The sequence below is a fragment of the Anguilla anguilla genome, chromosome 1 (assembly GCF_013347855.1).
Source record: "Anguilla anguilla isolate fAngAng1 chromosome 1, fAngAng1.pri, whole genome shotgun sequence".
Classification (NCBI taxonomy): Eukaryota; Metazoa; Chordata; class Actinopteri; order Anguilliformes; family Anguillidae; genus Anguilla; species Anguilla anguilla.
In genome coordinates, this window is record NC_049201.1 from 16,323,200 (window position 1) to 16,337,829 (window position 14,630).

Consider the following 14,630-nt stretch of genomic DNA (forward strand, 5'->3'; position numbering starts at 1 on the left):
AGCAGCGCTGATGCATCTTTGCAGTGGGCTCTGTGGATGGAAGTCTGGCTGCATGGAGAGTGCTGTGGCTGAAGTGCCAGGCCTTCGCTGGGTTGGAACGCTTATATAAACCTGAGTCGAGTGTATACTGTACCATTAAATTCCCCATGCACCATCAACACACACAGTACACATACACACATGAACAAATACACACACACACACACACACACACACACACACACGTATGCGCACGAAAATGCACATATATACTCACACCCATGCACGCACACACTCACAGCCAAATATGTACACATGGAAATGCGCTCACACATAAGAACACTAATGCATATGAAAATACACTCACATACACCCACACACACACGGGTATACAAACACAGATACACAGACACACGCACGTACAAACATATACACACACACAGGCACGTGCACACAGATACACAGACACACACACACACAAACACGCACATGCACTCGTACACACTCAGAATGCAGGAAGCTTGGTGAATGTGCCAAAGTTAGGTCATTTCCTCCCATTGCTTGTATTCAGGAAATAAAAAAGCAGTGTAACACTTACATGGTGAAAATAAGCATTTGAAATTAACATTACGGAATTTATTTCAAACACTTTTTCAGCCAAGATGACTATGAAAAATTTGCTACTCAGTGAAGAACAAAGCTACTACAATTTCAACCAGCAAAACATTGAATTATATTAGAATCTGGACCCTTTCCACAAAATATCACCTTGTTTGGCTTCAGACCAGACAACAATGGTGGCGCAGGAGCTGTGTTCAGTCAAGCATGAAAGACCCAAACAATGAAGCAGGAAAATACCAAAACAAACGTGTCTGAATGGGTCCAAACATTGTGAAAGAATTAAATCCTTATTTTCACATTTGCACAGCCACAGAATCCTGCACAGTCTTCACAGAGAAAGGAGTGTTCCCAGCACCCCTAGTGGAGAACATTATATTACATCTCACTTGTCCACGCTCACCACGCTTAGCCTGCCCTGTCCAAACTGGCTGGGAGTGGAATGAAGTGGACATGTGACATGATGTGAGGGAGTATCCCTCCCTAAATCCACAATATGCAGCCTAGAATGCATAATGAATGGGAAGCTATGCAGGGGACAAAGGAGCAACCAAGTAGGAGCACTCTATGCTACTTAAAATGTACAAAGAGATGTACACCTATATCACAATCACTTATTTGTCTGAAAAGTACACTTGGAACTCAGACAAAAGGTGGAAGTCACCAGAGAGGAGTATCTTCATCTTTGTTCGCATAGACATGAAGAGTTACTAGTTTAATATGCCAGTGAACTCTTTGGAGTAAACGGAAGAGACTACACACCAAAGAGCTGGCTCTCTTTTCACATATATCCCGTATTGCAATCTCTATCAAACAAATACGCAATTTACTATCAGCTTGTGGGCAAACAGTGGGCGTATTTAATCACTGTGTGCAAACACCAATAAAACACAACGTTCGAGCTTCGACAACATCAGCTCCTTTGGGTTCCCCCGTTTGCCCCGTGGACAGGGATCTCTAGATGGAGATATGCCAGGGCAAGCTCGTTTTCCTGCGACCTCAGGCCAAAGGGCAAAGGTTAACAGAGAGGTAAAGTCTGCCTGCCGCTGACCTCCACTTCCTGTGCTGCACTTAGCTCACGTCTCAGGGTGGGGGAACCGCTGCAGGCCTTTCTTTTTGCAAACCATTTAACATTGCACAGCAACCCAAACGGTTTCCAAGTCCTTAAACGTCAGCCTTCGCCATATGCTTTTAAAATGCCATATTTGGAGAGCCTGAAAAGAGATATGCTCTCCCCTCGCTGTAAATTCAGTGTTAGCCAATAATTAGGACCTCTCAATGCAATGGCATTATGCAGAAATTATAGCAACACCCATCCATCATTGTCAATAGGCCATTAGCCATTCTTTCCCTCCATCCTTAACTGAATAGCACTTTTTATCATGTAACTAATGAAGCCTGGACTATCAGGAAACTAAAAAAAAAATTAATTGACTCATCACTCAGATCCATGTTAGGACAACACAAGTCCTACACAACTCCATAAATTAGCAGCCTCAGAACACCAGAGAGAATCCCATTAGTACTGTGAAGCTTTTGACCTCTCTGACATGGTCCTCTGTGTTAAGCTTTTGTCTTGTCACAACAAGCAGTTTTAAGCTTGCAGGAGTGCTCTCACTACTGCCTGGGATGGAAACGACTCCTTTTGCTAACTTTTGTGGATTTGCTTTTAAACACAGAAGCTACGGGAGATAAAATCAGCTCCTCAAACTCGTTAGTCCTAACAAGCAAACTACTCTTCCACTGAGGAGCCTCCCAACCGCCACTCACGCACTTTCATTAGAGCGACGCAGCACATCCAGTCTACGGTCCAGACGGAGACCTGGGGAAACACCCGCTTTCATACACATTAACCCACTTTCACACACATTCACTCACTTTCACACACATTCACTAGCATTCACACGCTTTCTCACACATTCATTCACATTCAGGCACGTTCGCCCACTTCCACACAAATGACCAAACATCAACAAACATTAACAAACATACGATCGCACACATCCGCATATACTTGGCACGTTCAAGTAGAACTGCACATTTACAAGCACTCATTGTCAAGAAGCCAAAACTTATGTTTACATACACACACACACACAAACAAACAAACACACATTTGGACTGATACGCAGACCACACATCCTAGGCACTCTCACCCACAGAAAGCCAGCCCATTCAGTCACCCTCTCTCACACTAAACCGGCAGAGCAGTGTAAAGCACTGGGCGGCTGTTTCGTTGCTTGTCACATTGACCTGGAGACCTCCAGGTGCAATCACTGCAAATCATCTTATCTGCTGTTGTCATCAGAGAGGCCCCAAACAGGCCCACATCGCTCCATTTATCCAGATACCGCAGGCACACACAACCGCACAGACGGCATCAGATAAGGCCACAGAACCACCGCGGCGCTCAACACAATGAACAGACACACTAAAAACTGTGGCAATTAAATCAATCTCCTAAACAACTGAAGCAATTGTAAGTTCTCTGGGAGGGGCAACAGCTCCAAAAATATACATGGACAAACATATATGTAGGCAAAGACACAAAGACAACATTCAAAGAAACATAGCATGTAGACGCTAACCTGAATGTACTCCAGTCCTTGTAATTGAAACTGTGCATTCACACAAAATGTCCTCAAGACTTTATGAAAGCAATTGTATCTTCATGGGAATCTCTGTTCCCAAGTGTTTACCATTTAGAAAGTTTTGATTCCTCTCTGGAAATCCAGCACAGGGTTGACACATAACCTCAGAGACCGTCGGCAAGATTTGGATCACTTCTGGGAGCTATAGTACGACCAGATGGTCCAATTTTGAGGTATGGTAACATTTCCTGACCTGCAATGGCTTTCCTCTCTAGTGCACCATCTCTACCACGGTAAATTAGATCAGATCTGTCAAATAATGCACTAAACTATGAACACAGTTTTCATCTAGATACTCCCTACCTGGCCTTGCACAGTGAAGGGTAATATCTTTTTCCAAGCATTTTATACCACAATTCCATCTCTCAATTGTCCATCTGATTCATGTGGCAATATCTCACAGTAAAGAGGAGACTTCTGGGAGGTAGCCTGCCCTTTAAAACGTGAGGAAGACGATAACTGAGCAATCGCATTATCACATCGCACACAAAAGGCAGCTTTTCACCATCCGTGAGGTTGATAACCGAAGCCAGGAAGGACAGTCGTTTCAGCCATGATATCAGGTGACGAAAAGGACGTCTGAAAACAACAGCCAACTTCAAATGCAGCCAGGTTAAGAATTAAGGTTTTTACAGGTCACTTTCAAGATGGGCTTTCTGGGCCTTGGAAATTGATGGTCGATTGTTGAAAATGACAGCCACTTTAGCCCCGTTCATGAGATACCTGACAAGGCAGACAAAAGGAAATTCTTCCTCTGCGTTTACCACAATATGGTCCTTTTATAGTGAAGCCCTTTGAGCAAAAAGGGAAAGAAAAAAGTCAGTTTTCATTAATTAAAGATAGCTCAGAGCCAGGTGGATGGGCTTTTACCTTTGTTGAAAGATCCACTGGTTATTATAAAAAAGAAATGACCTGCTTTGAACTTGTGGCAGGTCTTTAATGTTATCATATGACTTCAATGTTCAACTCAGTTTCACAGCAAGCAATGATAGGCCCTGGTATACAATTTTTGATGCACCATCATTGTTTGTCTTTTATCATTTGAGATTCTCACTAGATGTTAATTATCGAACTGGATACTCATAGGATAATTCCTTTGAGCAAGGCAGACACCATGTCTGTGGAACTTCTGAAAGTCTCTCCCTGTAGTTTTGCTTTAAAGGCAGGCCATTTTAATAATGCTTTTTTAATTGTCTGACACTAAATGAAAGAGACTGCAAATTTACAGCCTTTTCCACTGTCAAGACTGAAGAAAGCCACAGTCAATTTGGCTCAAAGGAAGGCCATAATTTCAAGGACGAACCTGATCTCAGTAGAGTTAAACCAGAACAAAGTGAAGAGCTTAAATGTTGATAAAGTCAGCCTAACCACTCAACATCAATGAATTAAAAAAAGTAAGAAATACAAAGATTAAAAAGTTGGTTCTCAGAAAATGAGCCTGGTTGTTGAAGTCCAGGAGCATGAAGAAGGGCGAATTGCTGGCTGTGAATTTACATGCTGCAGCAGAATATAGAGATATTGTTTGTCATCATCATGGCTCCAGCACTGACCCTTTGTTTTCCAAGCCTACAGCTTATGGCACCAATTCATTCCCAGCTCTTCCCACAGCATCCTGGAGCTCGCAGCTTTTAAGTGTTGAAACGGAGCCAGTCTCCCATTGAGAAAGCAGCGGGGATAGGAACTCTTTCACACCAAGCCTATGAGTCACGCTCTTGGTTTCTCGATGATGATGGGTCAAGTGCGGCTGGCTACAACACACGATGGCAGCTTTGTTTTTTTTGTCCAGTGAGGTACAGAGGAACAATTAAAAAATGACACCCCCCACCCCCACCCCCACCCCCCTGTAGAAATCTCTCCAACTGCTCCTTCCCAGACATACAGCAAAGTGCACTAGCTGAGCTAAGCAGCAGGTCCTACTGTACTCGCCGGGGATCTGCTCAGACAATAGGTCTACTGGAAGATGGGGTCAAAGGGGCACGCTCACTTCCTCACCCAACGGAACCAGGGGGAGAGCTCGCACAAAGAGCCTCCTCTCTTTCCCAGGAGAACCTTCCCAGTCTCGCGCCCGGCCTAGGCACAGATACCATCCAGGCAGACCCGCAGCTCCACGGTGCCAAACCTGCCACGCGCACAAGTCCTACCCAGAGCGCACCTCTCCAACCCCTATTGCCCCAGGGTGAGCAGTCACGGTCACCGGCTCCCGGCCACAAACAGCGGTGCCGGGCTTGCAGGTGGGCGGCCTGGGCGGGCGGGACAATGTCTCCTTTCTCCTGCAGCTGGGGAATCTGATACTGTGGGCAGAACACAAAAAGCCTCCTGACCTCCCATGGCTGTTTACCTCCTGAATTAGGGCCCAATTTAGCCATCAACATGAGGCTAATAAAGGAAACATACCCACAACCCCCCTGAGGAAGACCACAGTGTATGTGTGTGTGTGTGTGTGTGTCTGTGTGTGCAAGGGGGTAGGAGGGTCTGTATTGGAGCACCTGGAGAGACTTTTAAGGCCCAGGTTCCATTCCCATGGAAGGGAAGTTTGCACAGGGTATGGGATGCAGGCAATAGCACTCTCAAGCTCAGATAACACCCTGACTATGAATCCCACCAAAGGTCTTTCATTGTGTGCTGCAGATACTGTATGTCACCATACACCCCAAACAAAGGGGTAGCTCACAGATGGAATGTTAGAGGTCCCTGCAACAAACTAATTTCCCTGGCACAACTATGGGCAGCTGCTAGGAGGGGCTTTAATCCAAACAAAATATGAGACCTTCATTGCCCGGAGGATGACTGAGAAAAAAAAGCCTTCAGCCAGTGCAGGCAGTGACAACAATAAAAGTCTGAGGACTATATTTAACAGCTCTGGGAATTGTGGTGCGAGGTGGACAGGAACACTTTCAATGCACAGCGAAGGTCAACTGGGTTTAGCTTCCTCCGTAGACTCCCCTGCCTACAGGTTGCTTATTTCCCACCCCCCATCCCCCGAAAGCAGCAAGATAAGCATTGTTTCCCAAAACAATGGGCCACTTCCAAAGACATTTCAGTCTGCCAGACACAAGCTTTCATGTTGTTTATGGGCATTTGGTTGTAAACGTAGAAAAATAAGCGTAGCGGGGAATAAGTAAAAAAAAAAATTTTTAAAAAACTGGAACACAATGAGATGATGTCATAAGGAGGGCGGAGTCTGGGGCGAGGAGGGGGAGGTCCGGGCGCGTATACAGACATTCTCACGTGCTCTAAACGCCTCATACATTTTCATATTCCTGAGGCCCCCGTAATGGCTGTTAATCAGCTCCACTCAGCACACCCAGAGGGAGCTAAGAGTCTCTAATAAAGCACACCGACATCTAATAGACCGTAATAGCCGCACAGCCTCTGTGGGTAGGGAGCGCTCTGAAACCGGAGAGTGAGTCAGGCTGACTGCCGCGGCCCCATCTCCCCCTGCCTTTCATAACCGGCCCTGACACCTTATTGAACTAATGTATTTGATAGCTTCTCAAACTCTCTCATCCTCACAACTTCACAGCCACTCTTACGTAACCACACTGCTCTCTGCCCTATATTGGAGTTGCGACTGCACACAGGAATGTGAGGGGGAGGATAATAAAAAAACAAAAACAAAGCCCCCCAATATTTTCTGTTGTCTGGTGGTTAGGCGGGGGGGAGGGGGGTGGGGTTCGCAGCCGGACCTCCCCCCCCCCCTTAGACCCTAGCCAGAAAGGCATGCGTCGAAAAAAAACGGCCGTTATCTGACGTACTCCGAACCTCACGCTGGCCCCCAACTACAGGGGGTCTCCAGTGGGACCAGGTCTGCCCGGCCGGCCCACGTTGGGGACTCAAGCCTTCCCCGTTCCCGTGGACAGGTAGTGGCGCTAGGACCCGCGGGCTCAGACTAAACTACCCTTGCTCTGACACGGCATCAAAGCTGTCTGCTCGCATGCCATCCCTGCGCCCCCATAAACCACACATGAGTAGAACCCGAGCCCCTGCAGGATCCCGTCCCTGCTCCACCAACGGAGCGTGGAGTCAACAAGCAGTCCCCCGTCCTTCAGGGATAACAAACTGCTCCCAAAGATAAGACCATCAGACGCACATGTGCACACATGAATATGCCAAAGCGCTCACTTTCCTAAACCTGACAAGAGCAGAAAGCAAATTCCTCCATGATAGAAAGTAGCATTAAATCAGCTGACAATGTACTCTCATAGTTCAAAGTAAACAGGTCTGCTGAAAACTCTGGCAGGACTCTATAAAGGCGATTAGATCTCACCTATAGATTAGTGGAAGGTTTTCCTAATTAATGAAACAAGGCTTTATCCAGACTTCTTGAGGAAAAAAATTCCAGTATGACACAGGACCATTATAACAACATGCAATCCAGTGTGCATTTGTCTGCCCACCAGACAACCTGGATCAGATGTGACTGTTGCAAAGTTTTGCTAAACTTCCAGATAAGTTTGAAAAAAATCAAATATAATATAGAGACGTGCTATACAACCAAACAGGAAATGAGGAAATGTGCACATTACCAGGTAACAGACGCACTGAAGAGTAAAGAGAGCCATTGCATCACCTACCCCCCCTTAACATTTTTACCAGTGCATCAGAGCACACTTCATTGCAGCCAACACAATGGGACTTTAAAACGATCGGGCTGGTTTGAAAAGGGGCAACTTTGAGGGCACTAGGGCAGGAATCCTGGCAGATATATAATGGCTGATAAGAGTGCAATTTAAAAAAAGACAGCCAACTAAGTCTAACTGTTTAGCCAAAGGTCTCATTACAGTTTCATGACCTCAGGTTTCAGTGAATATGTCTTGTATTAGTCTGCATGTGTGGGCTCTAAAGTGTTACTTAATGTAGTATCCTTTTATTATGAAACTTAACACTGAAAAAGAAAAATGATGCTACTTTCTATATTGATTGTATGCTAGAAAGGGCTATAAAGAGTGAATCAGACAGGTTCTTGCTCCACACAGGTGGGGACATTGTCGCTGCAGGCAACATTCTCCACAGGAGCTCTCTCTCCATGCTAAATTGACAGTGTATTTGGTCATACTGCCTCAGTTAGGTGAGGCATAGAGAGACCTTACATTTTTGTTTCAGTTTATATTATGATTTACCCCAGGTATGCTTCTTAGGTGCTGGCAAACTCCCAACAAAGAATAAATCTTAACACTCCTCAATAGGCAACATCCATACAAAATGTAACAAATGTCAAGTGTTTACCTGTTAATGGGGCACAGAATGCACAATGCTTAGAACTGAGTATGCATTTCAGTCACTTAAAACATTTGTAAAATAAATAGCATTACTAATACAACTGTGTGACTTTGGCTGGGGGATTGTACGGATAAAAACTTTACAGGCGTAATAGTATGGCTGTACAAACCTTCAGAGACCCTGGATCGGTCAGCGCGAGCGCTTGCCTCTTCAGTTCTGCGACTTTCATCTGACATTGTTTGCACAAGTTTCCCTTGAGGTCCCTTCTCTCGAAATGACCCGACTCTGATATGGTCACAGACCCGGCGCCCTCCGGGGGTGGTCGGCTGCCGCACAGGGCTTCCTCCGCTGAATGTAGCCTCTTCCTGGGATTGAGTTCGAGCGAGAAGGGAGATTCTCTGCCGGGACATCCTTCCACCTTTGCCATGGCAGACAGAAAATACAAGTTAGAGCAGAAAATAAATCAACTGCCAACGTGAAACTGTGGACGTGCAGCGTTCAATGTATGAAATGATTAGGACTGACAGACAGGTAGCCTATGCTGCGGTTGCTGAATAAAATACCTTGTCGGGGCTAACTAACTGCTGAAATGAATGTACATGAGCGAAATATTCCTGAGTGGACTTTACCTTAACCCGAGGATCGAAGCTTCAGAGCATGGTGGTATACAAAATACCGTCACAGGTGGAACTATAACCCTATACTGATCAGTTGACTGATCAGTTCTTGCTTATTTTCGCCCTTTATTTTCAGTACTTACGGTAAACCTCCGGTGGTCAGGGTCCCGTCCGCGAGTTGCATCCCCCAAATTCAGGTTCGTCCTCTCGGGTCTGAACATCCCGTCAAATCCGTTTCTCACAAGTTAACAATTTCTGACAATATTGGTAGTTTCTTTTGCGTGCTTAGTTTAGGCTTACTTATTAGCCTACCGTTTCCAAGCACGCAGTGACTGAGTAGCTACAAAATGTGTTATTGCTTGTATTATAATTCTCCAACGACGGTACTTGCACTGTTTCATTCCCATGTCGTCGTTAATATCTAGAAGAGTAAAGTTTTAGCCGCGACTTCGTGGAGCGGTCTAATCAAGTCCCAGAAATGGGTGGAGCTCGCACTCAGTGCGTATACGCGACTGCTTTATGGAGAGCGGCATTGCACGGGTAGCTGCACTTACCCGTTAGCAGGAAATCTTACAACAGCGAGGGTAACATTGTCATCAGTGTGCTTGGGAATTTCGGTTGGAACATGTATACCTCCTAATATTACGGATCGATGTAGCCTAATGCTGATATTAAGATCTGGTGTTTGAAACGGATATTTAGTGCACATTAAAGGAAATTATAAATATTCGGGTGCGTGTTTAAAATGAATGTCTAGTGCTACTGGGTATAACCATGCGCTATCAAGCTTCTCAATTTGGATGTCACTTTGTGTGTTTTGACGGAAACGATATTCCGTTTGTAATAGCCAATGAAACCGAATTATATTAAAGTGTATATGGTAGCTTACGTATATTCATTTGAACTGTAAAATTGTAAATACTTCCCTGTTTCCACGTAGGGTATTAGACTGCTGTACGACTGAAATACCGAATATGTTACAGGGCAACACCTGTTAACAGCGGAAGACACCTTTCAGCCTGACCCTAGGTGTCTGTAAAAAAAAAAAAAAAAAGGGCGTATCTCGATTGAATGAATGAGGCATGCCTTCGTTGCTCAATGAGAATTGGCTGACAATGGTCGGTGCTTAGGATACATGATTATGCTAGCAATTAGGAAATGGTTAGGTTTCAGTACAAAGGTATGATAGTTTAAATGCGCTTGAAATGGTTTGCGTTCATACGCGTGGCTGCATTAAGCGCGTGACTACCTATATTCCGCACATTGGACAAGACAAGCTAAATATTAGTTCTACATTTTTTGTTTGGATTCGATTACTGAGTCATCTAACTACTCAACCACCCATTAAACAGTCAATCATTCGATCCTACACTTGAACTAACCAAGTGTATTTGTAAACGTCAACAAATGGCCATGTAACGTGGAATATAATCAGCGCTTTATAGCCTACAGCGTTTGATTTTGCAAAGAAACTGAGAGTAAGGAGACGATTTGATACATCAATTGGGGAAATAAACTTGTATTTTCGATCACTTTTCAGCTATGTAGCCTAGCCTACAGCTTCAGTTTGTGACCGACCTCGCTGTCTAAACGATTATGATTACAGTTACCACATGATCTCATTTAACAGTGAAATAAGCGGTCTAGTTAGACTGCACACGCTTTGGCTGAAGCAATGATTATTAACCGCAGCCCCCGGTTATCATTACTTTGGCGCCACCATCTGGTACTTTGGTAGAATACAGAAAAAAACCTGAGATGAAAAATGTAGGCTGTTTAAATATTTAATTTTTAAACTTCTAAATATTTCATGTAGATGATGTAAGAAACGACAGCCACATGCTTTTGTTCCACAATGTAATTCTACTTGTCATTTTTCTTCCCTCATATAACCCAGTAACAATCCTTTGTATGTGTAGGCGAGCCGACAAAAGACTGCGTGTCTGTGCAACTGGTATCATATATTTGGGGAGTTTACCACTATTTAACGTGATACAACCGAACAGCCCATCATACAAAGATATATCATTGCTGGTACATACATGAAAAACACATATTTTATCTTCTCTGTTGTGAAAAATAATTAGGACCACGTTTAAATAAATTTAATTAACAGAAACATTAATGTACTCATAATACATTTGTAATGCGGGGTTCACATTGATGGCTTTAATCGCGCACCGAGGTTGCCTACTTAGTTGTGATATCTTAACCATAAGTATTACATTCCATATACATTTAACGTCTGCAGGATTTGTGTGACGAATATTTAGAGATCCCTTAATATTTGCGCATTGATCTTGTAGAAATCCCCGGGTGTGAAATGTGATTTCCTACTTACATTTCTATTTTTCCAGACAAGTATTATCGCTTAGACTCTCACAGACTGTGCGTCTGTCTGATTATTCTAGGCTACTGTAGCGTGGAGGGTATACCACATGCTTAACTCGCAACATAGACTATCGTCAGTGTAGCTAAAATCACGCTGCACAGAACCGCCCCGTCCTCAGTGGCTTCCTATCAATGTCACTACATTTGGTTTTAACTTTGCGGTCATATGTAGCTACATTAGACATAAGTAGTCTAAGATGCTTAGTTGCGTTTTGTTTAATTTACGAAGCTTCAGGATGATCTCAAAAATCGTAAAGTGGAAAGTAGGGCGCAGTCGTTTAGAGTTGTTCTGTATAGCCCGTTTGCGTTATTATTTCGGACTCTAGGCTATATACTTTTCCAGTGGCGTTCTTCTTGGATGAAAAAATGACCTCAATGAACACCTGTACACGGTTATTGTCTTCACACCGAAATCAACCAACTTTAGCCGCGAATATGTGTTGGGTTTACTTTTTCTTTTCTTTTTAAAATATATAAATATAGCGTACGTTACTTAACATATTGCATGGGACGAGTGGTGTACCTAGAACTTTATAACTATTTTAGACGCTGGAAAGACAAATATAATGTCTGTCTTTCTTTTAAGTGGAAAGGCAGACTAAAGGCAACACATCTACGTTGTTAGATTGAGTCCGCTGTTCTTGGTCCTGAATGTTCCAGTCCCAGCTGACACTGAAGCAACAGCAAGCAAACCGATGCATTTAACTGTACACATGTAATTTATGCTATAGTTCTCCTTTGATATTAAACACTAAAGTATTGAAGAACTGAGTTATAGAAAAAATGCCAACTTACTGGGTTGTGTTGTTTCGGACTGACATGCATAAAAGTTACCCAACCGAGTTTCTCTTTCGCCGAGAGCTAATGTGTCGCACACTTACCTTTGCTTTTCTTCTCAGAAGGTGACTTGTAAATCCGAAAATTATATCGGAGTCCACGAAGAACGTGCCCAGGTCTATCAGGCTGGGGTTCGGCTTGCCATCCCCAGAGGACCCTGAAGACTTTTGTAAAGCCATGGAGGAAAATGTAACAGATCCTGTGCCCTGGGTTATTAAATGGGCATTTACATATTCCTTCTCACTGTCATTTTATGGAATGTATCGTGTGTCCACCAAACGTAGCATGGGGTCCAGATCCAAAAGGTCTTTCTTTTATTTTTCCAAAAGATATATAAAATAGCCTACTAAGAACGTGCCTACTGTCGTTCAGTACCACTCCCGTCAATGACCAAGGCAGCCTATGTAATTGAAAGAAGCTTTCCTGTGCCCAGTAGTCCACCCAGGCATTAAACCCACACAATCCATCAGTAAATCCCACGGATCTCTATTACATCACTTTTATTATCCGTCTTCCGACTTCTGATCGTACTTCGTCCACCGCCGCTGCAGGTCTCGAATGAAATTGTATGAGCCCACCGCTGACCACCTTTTTCTCCCCCTTTCTCCCTCCCTTTCCTGTTCACTCACTCAGATGCACAGACACACGCTCACTCAGACCATCAGTTGCTCTACGCTCCACTCCACGATAGGGGCTCCGTACGTTTCATGCAGTTTGAAATTAGTGTTCCCACTGCTGATGCTAATTCCTGTCGGAATAATGTTTCATCACCATACAAGATTATTAACATTCATTTTACAGGTGTACACTAAGCGCTGCGTGATATATGACACATTGATATAACAAACACATTTTGGCAAGTGATTCAGAGGACACGGAACACAGGCCAACATACATCCAGGAAAAAAATAATTTGTATTTCAAAAGAGAAGTTAAAATCTTAGTTCTATATCCGCGTGTACCTCCTGGCACATGGATGGAGTCTCTCGGGAGTGCACGCGGTCTGCCAGCCGAAATACGACGGCAAACCAGGATAGAAGTGCCTGGGGTGTAGAACAGACACAGCATAGGCTATTACACTAGAGGGGGAAAAAAAGGCGAGACACCCAGATCTAAAGTGCTGTGATTGTCAATTCAGTGTTCCGTCTTTAAAAAAACAAACCTATTTACTTTTATTTTTGTCTTGAATAATACGTTTATAGTGAATTGGGACCAGCAAATCGTTACAAGGGATAAATTATGATAGCATTAATGTTCTCCACGGTTACACTCTATCTGGGCATGGAATTCCGCATTATAATAAAATCGATATCTTGTTTTTCAGAATGCACAGGTAGAGAATAGAAGGACATTGAGGTCCGGTAAGTCACCGATTCTTCTGATAATGTTGCTATAGAGAGTGAAATGCATCACTATGGACGGCACTTTAGTAATTCTTCGACTATCCTGGAATTATGCCTCGCCCAGCTGCTCTAAAGGAGCCACGCGCTCTTTTCTGGGTGCTAGTCAAACGATCATCACCATGTGGAGGAAATGACGACAGATGGACATTAGATGTTAAACAGCGAGACACTCGTTTTACCACAATAATTTGGTGGAATATTTATTTTTGTTTGAAAATTATTCATTTTACAATTAATTTGTGCTTACATAGTTTTTTAAAGGTCATTAGTCCACTTCAGCGATGGCTCTGTATGTAATTACGCAATGACTTTGGAGTAGCCTAAGCTAGGTCTACGACTAGTATCTTTGTGTGAATAGATGAAAGAGCATAATATATGTAGGCTATTACTCAAGTGTAGATCGAGTGGCCAATGAAATGGTCGCTCAATGGCATAATAAATGAAGGGAGGCACCACTTATTTATAGTGACCTCGTGTTCGTTATGTTTTCTACAACTACGTTTAAAATTAGTGCAATAAAGCCTAATTAACCGATTGCATTAATTTGTCGCAGTCAATCTGGGGGTCTAAATCTCTTATAAGGCACAAGTGAAGATAAAACTGGAAGCTTTTCCTTCAATGGAGGCAAACGTTTATTATGCAAATTTATGCCACTTTTTAACGGGTCGTGAATCAAGCATAACCGAGGTTCTGTATTTTGCTTCGCATGGTTGGCGCCTGCGCAAAGGCGGTCGTTAATGTGTAGTCTATGATGTTGGTGTGCAGGTCTTAAACATCCATCTACCGGAGCATCGTTTACTGCCTGAGAGAACGTTTATAGCCAAAACAGCGACTCAGCCTCAATTCAATCCATAACCAGAAACCCAAAAAGGTTTCATTTGCGTGAACTTTGTTGTAGTGTGTGTTAGGGGCAC

General features: G+C 43.6%; 1 protein-coding gene across 2 annotated transcripts in view; it reads right to left on the reverse strand.

Moving 5' to 3' along the window:
* LOC118210491 (kinesin-like protein KIF26A) overlaps positions 1 to 12,879 on the reverse strand; it is a 107,226-nt gene extending 94,347 nt beyond the window's left edge. Inside the window, exons 1-2 of one of the 2 annotated variants that reach the window (XM_035386695.1) lie at positions 12,358 to 12,879; positions 8,638 to 8,886 (exon numbers count right to left, since the gene is read on the reverse strand). In XM_035386695.1, coding sequence (XP_035242586.1) covers positions 8,638 to 8,886; positions 12,358 to 12,492 — 384 coding nt within the window. In that variant the 5' untranslated portion in view covers positions 12,493 to 12,879. Of the gene's footprint in view, positions 1 to 8,637; positions 8,887 to 9,228; positions 10,073 to 12,357 lie in introns of those variants that run through there. The other variant, XM_035386703.1, reaches the window with a different exon arrangement.
* Positions 12,880 to 14,630: the final 1,751 nt, after the last annotated feature.